General features: G+C 56.5%; 6 protein-coding genes across 6 annotated transcripts; 3 read left to right on the forward strand and 3 right to left on the reverse strand.

Annotated features, from left to right (window-relative positions):
* Positions 1-704: 704 nt before the first annotated feature.
* BKCO1_4800033 (mg2+ transporter zinc transport protein) lies at positions 705-2,345 on the reverse strand (the record flags this gene model as incomplete). The annotated part of the gene is made up of 2 exons (XM_020276472.1): positions 705-1,696; positions 1,760-2,345. 2 exons carry the CDS (start codon positions 2,343-2,345, stop codon positions 705-707), a joined length of 1,578 nt encoding a protein of 525 aa, XP_020127708.1.
* Positions 2,346-3,096: 751 nt separating this feature from the next.
* BKCO1_4800034 (uncharacterized protein) lies at positions 3,097-4,476 on the forward strand (the record flags this gene model as incomplete). Its single annotated transcript, XM_020276473.1, has 1 exon — positions 3,097-4,476. The coding sequence occupies one exon, from the start codon at positions 3,097-3,099 to the stop codon at positions 4,474-4,476; it is 1,380 nt and encodes a 459-aa protein (XP_020127679.1).
* Positions 4,477-5,108: 632 nt separating this feature from the next.
* On the forward strand, positions 5,109-6,822 carry BKCO1_4800035 (c4-dicarboxylate transporter malic acid transport protein; the record flags this gene model as incomplete). The annotated part of the gene is made up of 4 exons (XM_020276474.1): positions 5,109-5,479; positions 5,576-5,944; positions 6,004-6,303; positions 6,363-6,822. 4 exons carry the CDS (start codon positions 5,109-5,111, stop codon positions 6,820-6,822), a joined length of 1,500 nt encoding a protein of 499 aa, XP_020127709.1.
* A 408-nt stretch (positions 6,823-7,230) lies between these two features.
* Positions 7,231-8,050, forward strand: BKCO1_4800036 (snare complex subunit protein; the record flags this gene model as incomplete). Its single annotated transcript, XM_020276475.1, has 3 exons — positions 7,231-7,256; positions 7,674-7,782; positions 7,874-8,050. 3 exons carry the CDS (start codon positions 7,231-7,233, stop codon positions 8,048-8,050), a joined length of 312 nt encoding a protein of 103 aa, XP_020127677.1.
* Positions 8,051-9,363: 1,313 nt separating this feature from the next.
* On the reverse strand, positions 9,364-11,370 carry BKCO1_4800037 (stromal membrane-associated protein; the record flags this gene model as incomplete). Its single annotated transcript, XM_020276476.1, has 6 exons — positions 9,364-10,647; positions 10,705-10,810; positions 10,863-10,907; positions 10,958-11,080; positions 11,143-11,188; positions 11,253-11,370. The coding sequence occupies 6 exons, from the start codon at positions 11,368-11,370 to the stop codon at positions 9,364-9,366; spliced, it is 1,722 nt and encodes a 573-aa protein (XP_020127678.1).
* A 648-nt stretch (positions 11,371-12,018) lies between these two features.
* BKCO1_4800038 (u1 snrnp splicing complex subunit) lies at positions 12,019-12,959 on the reverse strand (the record flags this gene model as incomplete). The annotated part of the gene is made up of 2 exons (XM_020276477.1): positions 12,019-12,878; positions 12,932-12,959. 2 exons carry the CDS (start codon positions 12,957-12,959, stop codon positions 12,019-12,021), a joined length of 888 nt encoding a protein of 295 aa, XP_020127672.1.
* Between the last annotated feature and the right edge of the window lie 6 nt (positions 12,960-12,965).

Below are 12,965 nucleotides of genomic sequence, written 5' to 3' on the forward strand. Positions count from 1 at the left end.
CAGCGAAGACGGATGTAACAAGAAGTTCATCAGAAAAAGCGGACTGATGTACACCTAGCCCCATACATATCTCGCTCCGGCATCCAGTAACAGCTAGCAGGAAGCACACAAAGAGCCACATGGCGACGAAAGATAGACCGTACCCGTGCGCCGACTGCCCGAAAACCTTCCTGTGGCCCAAGGATCTGAAGCGGCATCGGCGGAGCAAACATTCAAGTAAGCTAGACGAGGATCCTCGGCTCGTTTGTCCCATTTCGAGCTGTAAATATCATCTTCAGGGCTTCAAACGGAAGGACAAGTTGCAGCAACATCAGAACAAGCACCACCGAACCCTTTCACCACCGAAGTCCGGGATTTCCGATGATTTGGAAACAAGAGGAAACGAGATCGGCTGCACACTTCAACCACGCCGGGATGACAACCGTACAAACATGGCCCCAGTTGTATTAGAGTGGGAGACGGAGTACTTGGGCTCCCTGGGTGGACTTTTTGCATCGGACAATTGCTGAAGGCCGATCACTGAGGGCAAAATCCACAGCTTCGGGTGTGGACATCTGGTTTCTTTTCCTCTTTCACTTTCAGTGGGCTGGTGGGAACTCATGAAAAATCACTGCAGAGCTTTTACAACTTGAAAAGAATTGTAAAAGATTATCCAATTTATGTAAACTCAAAGGATCCTCCCAGCATATGCTCCGTGACGTTGCTCAGTGATATTCCATGTGCTCTTCGACTGAGCCTGCAGAATTCCATGTCTCGCTTTGAGCATAGATTGATGTAGCAAGCTCTACAGACGATTGGCGATTGCCTGGAAGCCCCGCGACCTCCGTCCGGTAACGTGGAAGTGCCTTGAGCTTTATGCCCGCGATCCAACCCCTCAACTGTCGGTACTTTTCAACTGGCGGTCTCGCCACTATAAAAACGAGGATAGTAAGGGGAATTGCTACCGCGAAGAACTGCCAAAAGCCTTGGCTACCGGGAGCCGTATCTCTGTCCATACTGAAGAGGCCAGTCGTGAACGAAAGCGGGACAAAAACCACGGCAAGGTAGGTCAAGCGAGTAACATTCGCAGCTTCGGCCAATGATTGGCGGCTGTCGGCAATTTGAACCATGGAAGTGACTATCGGGAGCATTCGTTCGAACCTCTCGCCAAAATCTGCCACACTTGCCGCCAGGTGACCATAATCCTGTGCAAGAAGTTCCAGGCCATCCTCGCCTGCTTGTGTCTGGTTGGAGTGGCGGACGAACCGTGCGACATGGTGTAATTTCTGTTGTGAAGACATGCTTCTCCGACGCCAACTCTGGAGTGAACGGATATCCGAATCCAGCCGATCCAACAGCCAAAGGACACTTGGACCATCTTTGACCGAGTATTCGTATTGCTTAATGCTGTGATGCATGACCGTCAAGTAATTCACCCACTCCGCGGCTATGATTCGCAGTGGATAATATGCCAGATGGATCAATGCCGGAGACTCGGGATCAAACAATATCGGTTTTTGCCTCTTCCAATAGTACTGTAAATCATCCAACATGCTCGATCTTCTTGGCCCGGAGGGACAAGTCGAGGCATTTTTGGCACCGGGGGGATCCAAGAAATCTTCATACCCGCCGAGAAAAGGCTCCGACACCATATTCGAATGCAAGACTTCCTTCTCGTGACCATCTGCGTCATAGTAGACGTTGCTGATTGGCGGATCTACAAGTATGATACCTGAATATCCATAAGCGGAGGCATACGATGTGTGGGAAAGAAACGTACATATCCAAGATTTGTTGGGCAGAAACGTTTTCAAGATCGAACAGGAATGCTGAGCCAACCCTATCCGCACGCCTTTTGTCTTTGGGAGAAGGACAACCTTTCTGCGCACATTCGATGTTCGGAGAAGCTCTCTCATCTGGAGTTCAGTGTCCTTGAAAACGATGGTACGATGATAGTGAATGTTGATGTATCTATCAGTTCTCCGTCGGGATGGTAGCAGCGCCATGTCGGGAGTTTGTGTAGAGACGTTCGGCCACGGTGAGTGAAGATGCGAGGCGAAGAACAGAGGGTCGACATGTAGACTCGATCCAAGCACTTCAACGACATCTCTTGTCAGGTCTTCAACAACGAGAATTCTACCCCGCAAGACCCTCGTCTCCACCTTCTGAGTTTCTTTGAGTATTTCTCCCAGCTTCTGGAGACTGATTTCACAGGTCTCTGGTTCGTCGCTGTCTGCCCAAAACTGCGATAGTGCAAGGCGGCATCGAAAGTGTTCCTGTCCCTTGTCTGCGAGGAATCTCGTGAGGCTTTTGATACTAGGATTGCGTTCGCTTTGCTCCGTCACAAACTGCTGGTATTTGGCCATAGACGCTGCAAATGCTCTGAGAACTCGAGCTCGTGAAGTTGTTTTCGATGGTGCTTCCGAAGGCAGAGGATATAGCCTGGGAGTGTCCTGTGATGCTGTCGGAGGCTCAAGTCGACTGGGGTGGTGCGACCGGTGAAAATCATAGCAGTTTGCAGCGGCTGATCAATCATCGTCTCGCTGCCTGTCAGACGTGGGTCCTTGGCCCTGTCTCCAATCAACTTCCAACACATGCAGCTGCAGCCGAGGGTCACACATCCTGTAGCCTTGCTTCAACCCCCACGGCGCTATTGTCAGTTCTTGTGGGCACAATCCTTTCGGGAAGACCATATGAGTTCACAATTCCAGCTAGAAAAGAGCTTCATCCATCTTAAACAGCATTCAATACGACGCTGTTGCACTTTTTGTTTCTCTTCTCTATTCCTTAAGTCGCCAGGAAAATAAATCAAAACGTGTGGCAGGCGTAGTGAGTAATCTGACAACCTTCAGAAAGGCTGAAGTATCCCTGTAACCCTTGCATGGCCCGAGCGCTTCTGGAGATGCCCCACCGCTTTGACTTACTGTATACAGTCTTTTGAGCCGTCTGATATGATGCGGCATTATCCTCGCTTACAGGCTGAACTTCAGCCTCGTCGGCAAGTGACAACATGCTCAACGAGGAACGAAGATATTTCAATAAACGGGGGCGAGCTACCTGTAAAGCTTGCGTGGTGTTCTCTCCTTCCTTAATTTACTTCATCAATCAAGAAGCAACATGGCTACCGACGGGCAATCAAATGATCCGATCGCGCAATTTCTTCACAACTACGGGAAGGACAAGGCTTACTACGAGAGCCTGGCGAATTACGTGAAGAATCTCTGCGAAGGATTCATGAGGAATCAGCAAATTGATGGAACTGTCACCGCCCGTGCCAAAGACAAGACTAGTCTGGATATCAAGGTCAATCGGCGGCACCGGCAGAAGAGCTACGCCACAGTTAATCAGATCAAAGCAGACATCGCAGATCTTTCGGGAGTGCGCATAGCTTTGTTCTATCCATATCATCGGGATCTCGTGGGCAAGTTCATACATGAGGATTTCGACGTTGTTGGGAGGGTGGTGCATCCAAAGAACCCTTCGGACGAAACGGGACAAGACCGCTTCGACGCTGAGTACGAAAATCGGTTCCGTGGCTACAATGCCACTCATTACCGCGTTCGCCTGGGGGAGAAGAATGCCAAGAGAAACTTTCGCCCGGATCTGGTCGAGATTCAAGTCATGACTGTCTTGCAAAGCGCTTGGTCGGAGGTAGAACACAACATCCTCTACAAAAAATTGGAGGGCAACCCATCTTATCCGGAACGGCAGCTTCTCGATGGCCTTAGTGGCCTCGTCTCTGTCAGCGAGCTCTACTTGGAGCAACTGAACACCATGTTCAACACTCGGGTCGAACTCCAGAAGGCGCAGAACGAGCCATTTGCCAACAAGTACGAGCTTGGATCCTTCCTGTTTTCCAGAATGCGAGAAACGAAACAATCCGATCAATTCACCCTGTCCTCTGTGGAGCTGCTTCGAAGGTTCCTGGGGCTCAGCTGTTTCAAGCTGGACACAAAGGAAAAACTCGGCCAAATGCTCAATGAAATCAACATTGGCACCGATCTTACGTCCAACTTCACATACCCTTACAGTGAGAAACCCAATGTGTCTCTTGTCATCATGGAGCGGCTCTACCCAAGGACCAAAGGAACTCTGAAAGACTCCCTCTCCCCACGCGAAGAGCGAGATCTTTGCAGCGTTCTCATCAGCACCATCATCTCATTGGATGAGCTGTTTCCTCCAACGTCATTCTGGGAGAAGGAGCTGACCGACAACGAGAGATCCTCAGCGGGGCCGTCACAGCAACTGGATAATCTCAAGTGGATGATGAACGCTCAGGCCCCAAGAAATGTCTTGCTCGGCCACTTGAATCCTCTCAACAAGGAGGAGCGGGACACGCTCGTGAGTCTTTGGAAGTGGTTTTCCAACCATAAGTCAAAGTATGTCCGTTTCGTCTTCGACATTTCTAAGCTTGGCCATCTTCGAGAATTTCCGCAGGACATAGCAGCTCTCGAGAGAGTTTACCACATGGCAAAAGATCTGCTCGGCGTGGTTTGACTTGAATTGAATTGGCCGATATATTTCTTCAGTCAGTTTCCTACTATTTCTTTTAGTTTCTTTTTTTTTTCTATACCTTAACTTAAACATTTGCTGAATGTATATCATATGCCATTCACGAGTACATAGCTGGTCTCAATTGCTCTTGCCTTTTCGGCCTTTGGGGTATGCAATCAATCAGTTGCCCAATCGGCTTCTTCCCTGCGAAGCCGATCTGCAGCCGGTCGTGCCATGTGGCCGCATCAGCCGCACGGAGTCGGCACCCCAGCGTGTCCAGGGGCTATGTATTAGCGCCACGATAGATTGCCGTAAAGGTTTTGTGCACAGAAAAAATTCGCTGTCGAAAAGCGGCGTCCTTTTGTCTTCGCCGCTTGCTCGCCAGAGCTTGCACACGGGGACATGTGCTAGCCAATCAGGGACTAGCCTGCCATCGATTCCCGTCGTCCGCCTCTTCCCGCACGGCGATACGGCTGCTCTGGGCGTCGAAGCGATTGCGGAGTCATCCCGTGAACACGCCCACTCGACCGTTGAGATCCCTTCATCTATCTTGTCCGTACATGCACCATTGACGCGAAGCCGGCGTAGACAGGGAGAGCAAGAGGCTGGAACGGACGACGTCATCAACCGAGGCTATGGGAGCGCAAGAACAGGACCCGGAGACCGTTTCGCGGACCTCCAGTCGTCGCCGCGTGCCGCAGGTCAACGACTATAAACTCCGTCGACAATCGCAAGAGAAGCAGGACCGGGAGACCCAGCAGGACAGGTTATCTGAAAGGCGTCAGAGAGAACAGCAGTCGCAATATGGGGACAACAATCCAGCATGCGTCCCCCCGGCTTCGATGAGCATACGTCCGCCTGCTAAACCTGTTCGGACCATCTCCGTCTCGACTCCGAGCGGAGAATCGAAGAGGGTCAAGGAAAACGAAGGCGACGAGGACAGGGACGCTCGGCGGAGCAAGAACGATGTCGGGTGGCGAAGAGTTGTGCGCAATTTCAGTCCATCGTAAGTCTGCGTCTTCCACATCGAAACACTACCCCTTACTTTCAACTTTCATCGATACATGTTCAAATGCCGAATCGGACTGTTGACAACTGGCAGCTGGTTCTCCGTAACCATGGGCACGGGAATCGTCGCCAACCTCCTGGAAGGCATGCCCTACAATGCTGCCTGGATCCACTGGCTCTCCATCGTCTTCTTCGCCCTCAACACCGTCCTCTTTTCCCTCGCCTTCCTGACGTCCATCGTACGGTACACGCTCTACCCGGAGATCTGGGGCGTCATGATCCGCGACCCCATCAACTCGCTCTTCCTCGGCACCATCCCCATGGGCTTCGCCACGCTGATCGAGATGTGGGTTCTGGTCTGCGTGCCAGCCTGGGGGCCGTGGGCCGCCACTTTCGCGTGGGTGCTGTGGATGATCGACACGGTTGTCGCGGCGGCCGTGACCCTTTCGCTCTCGGTGCTGGTGTAAGACTTCTCTCCCTCCCCCTTCCCGGTCCGAGTAAATGCTGAGACATCACGGCCAGAATGATGCAGACGCACGAGCTCAAGTCTCTCGAACGCTTCACGGCGGCGCAGCTGCTCCCCATCGCAGCCACCATCGTCGCGGCGGGGACGGGAGCACGCGTGGCGGAGATACTGCCGGACCCGCAGTGGGCGCTCGGAACCGTCATGACGAGCTATGTGCTCTGGGCCATGGGCACGCCCATGGCATTCGTCGTCATTGCCATGTATTTCCAGCGGCTGGCGGTGCACAAGATGCCGCCGCGCGAGGTCATCGTCAGCTGCTTCCTGCCGCTGGGCCCGCTGGGGTTTGGCGGGTTCGGGTGAGTCCACTCCAGCATGCAACATGTCACTGGCTTTAGACTGACACTCAGCTCGCCAGAATCATGTACCTCGGCAAGGTCTCCCGCACCGTCTTTCCGCTCACCGACACGCTCGATCCAACCGCAGGATCTGTCGCGTACGTGCTCGGCTTCTTCGTGGCGCTGATCATGTGGGGGTTCGGGCTGGTGTGGTTCTTCATCGCGCTGGTGTCCATGTGGCAGGCGCGGCCGTTTCCGTTCAACATGGGCTGGTGGGGCTTCACCTTCCCGCTCGGCGTCTTCGCCACGTCGACCATCCAGATCGGCGTCGAGATGCCGTCGGCCTTCTTCAAGGTCCTCGGCCAGGTCTTCAGCGTCGCCGTCATCTTGCTGTGGTGTCTGGTCGCCGCCCGCACCGCCCGCGGCGCATGGTCTGGGAAGCTGTTCTTTGCGCCTTGCTTGGCGAATCTGAAGAAGGATGGGGAGGACGAGGGGATTGGTGGGGGAGGCGAGGCGGAGAGGGTGAGCGCTGCGGCGTGATGGTCTGTATTTTTAGAAGTAGCTGTGGAGAAGAAGATTGCGCAGTGCAGCTACCCGACGCATGACGCCAAGTCTAGAACAAAGACCAGGCCGCGGCCATGGCTGCCTCGGCGAGATTGCTTGCCTGAGAGCCCCAGCCCAGAACCCCAGTCAGTCGTCATCTGGTGCGCCGCGCCAAAACCCAAGCCCCCCGGGGAGAGGGAGCCTTCATCCTCAGCTCAACCTCCAAGCCCGCAACCGTACTCTCCCTCCCTACAACGCCCTCCGACGCAGCCCGCCTCAAAACCGCAACCGCTTCGCCCTCGCCTCGCCGCTCTTACCACTCGCACGAGTACACCACGCCTCCTCCGCCGACCATAGCCCCGATCTATACTCCAACGCGACACCCACCAACACACCTCAGCAACCATGTCGGAAGCCTACGAGCGCGAACGGTACGTCCACTCCCCCCCCTCCTCTCTCGCCGCAAAACACGGGAACTGCGTAGCCACATTGCACAGCTACGCTCTGCCCACGCGCCCCTACGCATCCACCGCAACCCTCTGCCTCACCCGGGGGACCGGGGCAGCGCGGCACGGCGCGGCGCAGCGCGGCTCAGTGCGGCTACCACGATGCGAAGCAATACCTCGCGATGCGCTGCGCCGCGCCGCGCCGCGCTGCCCTCCGAACCCAGGGACGAAGTGAACACGCCAACTCCACAACAGCACACCCACACCCCGCCAGCCGCAGACATCCATAAAACGCATCACGGACCGGGGGCGGGGGACGGGTGGGGGGTGGGAGATGGAACAGCCTCAACAGATGCGGACAGAGAAAAAAGAAAGAAAAAAGGCACACTAACGCGGCCACAGGCAAAACAACTCGCGGCTGGACGAGCTGGCCTCCAAAGTCACGGCCCTGCGCGGCGTGACCATCGACATCTACGACAACGCGCGCGACCAGCGCGTGCTGGACAACACGGTACGCACGCACGCACATCCCTCCTCCCCTCCCAAAAAAAAAAGTACGCGCGCAGCGCAGCGCAGCTGACCGGCTGATGTGTCTGTCCCAGAACGAAACCTTCTCGTCCTTCTCCTCGTCCCTCAAGGGCAGCGCGACGCGCCTCACGCGCATGGCGCAGTCGGGCAACAAGGTCGCCATCCTCAAGCTGGCCGGCATCATCGCGGGCGCCGCCATCGTGCTGTATTGGATCTGGGGGCTGGTTTTCGGGCACGGGAGTTCCAAGTAATAAAGAGGAAGGGGGAGGAGGAAAAAAAAAACACCAGGTCTATGGTTGATCTCTTCGAGGGGATTGTGGTGGCAATCGGGTTCGGGTTTCTGAGAGGAGGCTGCGCGTGGGGATGAGCATTGGCATCTGGGATAGGGCGTCGTCGGGCTGGAGTGTGGAGGGAAAGAGAAAGATGGGAGAGGACTTGGGGGCATGCGTGTGCGTCACGCGGCTGAGAAGGGGTGGCTCGCCCGTGTTGCTACAGCAGGAGTGGAGGAGAAAAGCTGGGGGGCGGTGGCGGCGGCGGTCACGCTCTGGGCTGCTACTACTACCTACACACCTGTTGCTGGGAAGAGACGCGTACTGCACGGACGGACGAGCGGCTGCTGGTCCCTACGACGGCAAATATCCCGACATCCATGCTCAGGATCGCATACCTACACTCCCAACATCCATTGGCGATGATGTCAAACGACCCCAGGAACGGCATGCACAGCTCTCAGGATCTCGTCTCTGTAACGTTCACTCCTCCATCTAGTCCAGCCAATTCGATTGAGCGTAAGCGACTGCTGGGTTTTGCGTTTTCATTCGTTCGTAGTCAATTGCTGGGCAAAAAGGACTGCGAGTGGGGCGTCTATTTTTTTTTACCAATTGTTTGGGTGTTTTTCAGCCTTTCCTCCTTTCCTCTGGGATTCTTTGGCATCTCGCGTCCCGTCGTTTATCATCATATCAGCATTAAGAATGTCCCACCCCCAAGATGGTTGCGGAAAAGAGAAGAAGAAAAGGAACAAGAGAGAGAGAGAGAGAGAGAGAGAGAGAGAGCGTGTGTGAGAGAGAGACGAAGAAGGAGCGGGGGAGAGAAATCATAGCCGACTCCCTCTTTCTCTCTCTCCCCGCAGGGTTCAAGAGCAAGTTCAAGCATACGGCATTTTCGGTCCCTTGTATTATCCAGGGCTTAGTTTGCGTGTAGTAAAAAAAAAGGATGGTTACTTCTCCTTGTTATAACCTCTCATCATTACAATTCCACACCATGCCATCAAACTTTTCTAACTTTTCCATGATATTATGTCGTTCGTATCTCCCTCGAGTCTACATCATACATACACGGACGTCATCAAGCTTGTAATGAGAGGGATAGAGAGAAGAAAAAGAGGAACGAAGCAAAAAAAAAAAAACAGAAATATTTCTTCTCATTACCACCATCGTCATTCTCGTCTTTTAACTCCGTTAAACTCCGACCTATGCTCCAACCATCCATCGACCCCGCGTTAAATGCTGTCCCCCCGCCGCAATAGAACAAAAACAATGTTTTCAATCCCACCCCCCCAGAAAATCTACCACGGATTGTCGAATAGATCACCACCCATGCCAGAGACCGGCTTGGAGGCAGACTGGTTGGACGCGGCCGGCGCGGGCGCAGGAGCGCTGCTCCACCCGCCAAAATCGTCGTCCTGCGCCACCGCGGGCGTGGAAGCGCTACCCCAGCCGGACGAAGCAGAAGCAGCAGGGGCCGCGCTGGCCGTGGTGGCGGTCATTGCAGGAGGAGCGGGGGCGGCGGCGGCGGGAGCAGCGGCGGCGGGGGCGGCGTTGGAAGAGCCCCAGACGTCGTTGGATCCCCAGGGATCGCCCATGCCGCCGAGCCCGGAGGCGTAGTTGACGGACTGCCCGGGCTGCTGCTGGGCGGGCTGGCTGGGCGCCATGGGGGAAGAGAGGTTGAAGGCCGAGCTGGTGGCGGGAGAGGCCATGGCCGCCGGCTTGGAGGGAGCGGCGGCCGGAGCGCCGAAGTCCAGGCTGAATAGATCGCCCGAGTTGTTGGCGGCGGGCTTGGGGGGAGCGGCAGCGGCAGGGGAAGTGGCGGAGGCAAAGCCGCCAAAGTTGCTGCCAAAGCTTCCGGTGCGCTGGGCTTGGGGAGCTGCTGGCTTGGGCGCATCGAAGAAGCTGCCGCCGTTGCCGAAAGAGCCAAGGCCAGACCTGGACCCAGACGGAGTGTGGTTCGATGAAGCAGATTTGGGCGTGGCGCTCATCAGATCGGCGAAAGGAGAAGGCTTAGGGGCCTGAGGAGTGGTGTTGGAGAAGCTCAGGCTGCTGAAAGCGTCATTCATGCCGCCAAAGCCACCACCAAACCCGCCACCCGCAGGCTGAGCCGCAGTGGGCGACTGTTGAATCCCGGGGGATCCAAGACCAGGGGAACCGAGTCCACCAAAAGACCCAGAGCCCGTGTGGTGGTGCCTGACAGCAGGCGTAGCAGCCGGCTTTGCGGCGTAAAGTGAAAGAATGGACTGCTTCAGGTCGGGACGAGACTGGGCAGCTGGAGCTGAACCAGTGGTGCTCGCAGGACGGGCAGGTGTGCTTGAAGGCGAAGAGCCAAAGAAGTCCAATCCCAAAAGCGAATCTCCAGGCTTAGTCTGTTTGGGCGGAGCGGGTTCTGTCTTCTGCGGAGGTGGTGCCCTTGCGGAGGGTGGGCCAGTGCTCGGGCGCGAGGGCGGCGGGTCGTCGCCGAAGATGTCCATGGTAGGCTGCTTCCTTGCGGGAGGAGGAGCAGCGTGGCTGGCCGACGCAGCAGCACGCTGGGAAGTAGAACGCTCCAGCTTGGCCTTCTCCTGCACGACGTTCAACGGCTTGGCACTACATTAGCGCTGTGTCCAAGGTTGGCTTTCGTCGTGGTTGAGACTTACCACATCATCGTCGCCTTCGGTATCCAGGGTCGCAGGATCAGGCATCGGCCCGTCCATGACCCAGCGCTTGGAATCGTACTTGGTGCGGATAAAGTTCTCGATCTTGCTGTCGCAGGGTCAATGGTGGTGTTTCAGGATATGTGGCGCCGTGTGCTTACGACTCGGAGGGGATGTGGCCAGGTGCCAGCTTTGCCTCCCAGTACCTGCTACGATCAGTCACTGCTTCTGGCATCTGTGGTATACCGCCACTCACTTGTTCGCCCTGGCATTGCCCCACCGCAGCATGCTCTGCAGCTGCTCGTCGGTCCACGAGTCCAAGTCGACCGACTTGACCCTGCTGATATGGGTGCCCATGCCTCTGTGAATTCCGGAGCATCTACCGCCACCGTCAGCCGCAGTCCGGCAGAGGCGCGGGTTCATTGTCAGGGGTTGGTATACCGGATGCAGACGAATACTCCCAGGTTCCAGCTGGCCCATCGCGGGTCTGCAGAGCACGTCCGTCAGTTTCTACGCTCGTCCGCATGGCTGCCATTGAAGAGAGGGCGTACGCTTGTTCCTTTTGCAGTCGGCGCAGCTCTTGTTGGCCTCGAGCTTGACCAGACTCTTGAGCGTCTGGGTGTTTTGGGCCGCACGCTCGGCGGCGGGGTTGGGGGCGCGCCGCGACATTGCTGGGTGTTGTGGACTTGCGCAGGCGGATGGAGTGCAGGGAGAAAGGGCCAGGGCACGAGGAATCAGCGGGATCTGGTTTGGGCGGGCGCAGGCAGATGTCCGAAGTTTGGGTTCCAGCTGGCGCCGCGCCCGGCGGGACGGTGTAATGCACAAGTCTTGGCGCGGGCCCAGTCCGTCACCGCCTTACTCGGCCCGGCCGCCCGGCACATGGAGTACCTAGTAGGTACCAGGGTCTACCAGGGAGCATCACAACGTCAACAAAGCGGATGGATTGTAAAGAATGGCTTCTCATTCACGTCTAACACAGTCCGTGTCACTTTGCGATTGAATGCACGAAAAGAAAAGGGAATGCTGCGGTTAGAAAGACCAAGCAACAGGAAGGAAAGCTTGACCCACCGTGCTGCGCGTGTCTTGTCACGGGAACTTTACCACAGTGCTCATTAGACGTCACAATTGGTCCGGACAGGCGCGAGAGGCCAGGCTGCTTGCAATTGGTTAACCACAATCACCAGAGGCGGCGGGAGATGCGTACTCGGTGCAGTTGTTGGATATTGGACCAAATCTCCGTGCGGATAGCATCTACTTTTCCCATACCGTCCAGAACGCCTTGACCTGTCAGTTGAAAATGCAACAAGGTTCCATACCTCACCACCGCCCTCCATAGCCGCGGCCGCCCCGGTAACCGCCACCTCCGCCGCGGCCGTATCCGCCGCCGCCTCTGTATCCTCCTCTTCCGCCATAGCCTCGGTCTCCGAACCCGCCATCGGGATCGCCTCTTCCGCCGCGAGACCCATCGTCGGGATCGTGGCGCTGCGGCGGCGGCTTCCCCTTGAGCTCCTTTTGGAGCGTCTCGTATGTTTTCCGCATCTGGGCATATCCGAGATGCATCTTTCCGTAGAAGTGGTCGGCCAGACGGCGATCGTTGTCGAGACGACTGAGGTAGGCGCCGCAGACGTCGCAGACCTGCAGCTTCTGGTGGCCTGACGGGCCCGAAGTGTCGGACAGCGCCTTGAGCTCGCGCTCGCGGTCCTCCTTGGTCTGCTTGGCCTGCTTGACCTTGAAGAACTCGGTGACGGCCTGGTTGACGGCGCCCTCCTCGCCCAGTATCTGAATCTCCAGCAGGCCGTTCTCGATGGTCTTGGACAGATCGCGGATCTGGGTGAGCAGCAGGTTGGTCTGTCTGATCTCGTCGGGCGTCTTTTCCAGGCGGCGCTGGGCGCTGTCGATGCGGCGGTTGCACTCGTCGACGTACTTTTGCATGTCGCGCAGGTAGTCGTATTCGAAGCCCCAACGGCGCTTCTGCTCAGCGTCGGCGGCCTCATATTCGTTCTTCAGCGCCTCGCTGTGGTTCTTGGTGCAGGGCCCGAAATCTTGCTTGGTGTTGGTGAAGAGGTCGTGCGGACAGGTGCCGACCAGGTACGAGCGGCAGACCTTGGGGTCGGTCATGGACAGTTGCGGGGCGCGCGTGCCGGGGCCCGACATGAGCTGCTCGCCCATGAGCTGCTCTGCGCTCGTCAGTACACGGGCATGGATGCGGGGGCCGCATGCGGCGACTTACCGAGCAGCTTCCTCTGTTCGGCGGCCATGGCGAC

The sequence above is a fragment of the Diplodia corticola genome, assembly GCF_001883845.1.
Source record: "Diplodia corticola strain CBS 112549 chromosome Unknown scaffold48, whole genome shotgun sequence".
Taxonomy (NCBI): Eukaryota; Fungi; Ascomycota; class Dothideomycetes; order Botryosphaeriales; family Botryosphaeriaceae; genus Diplodia; species Diplodia corticola.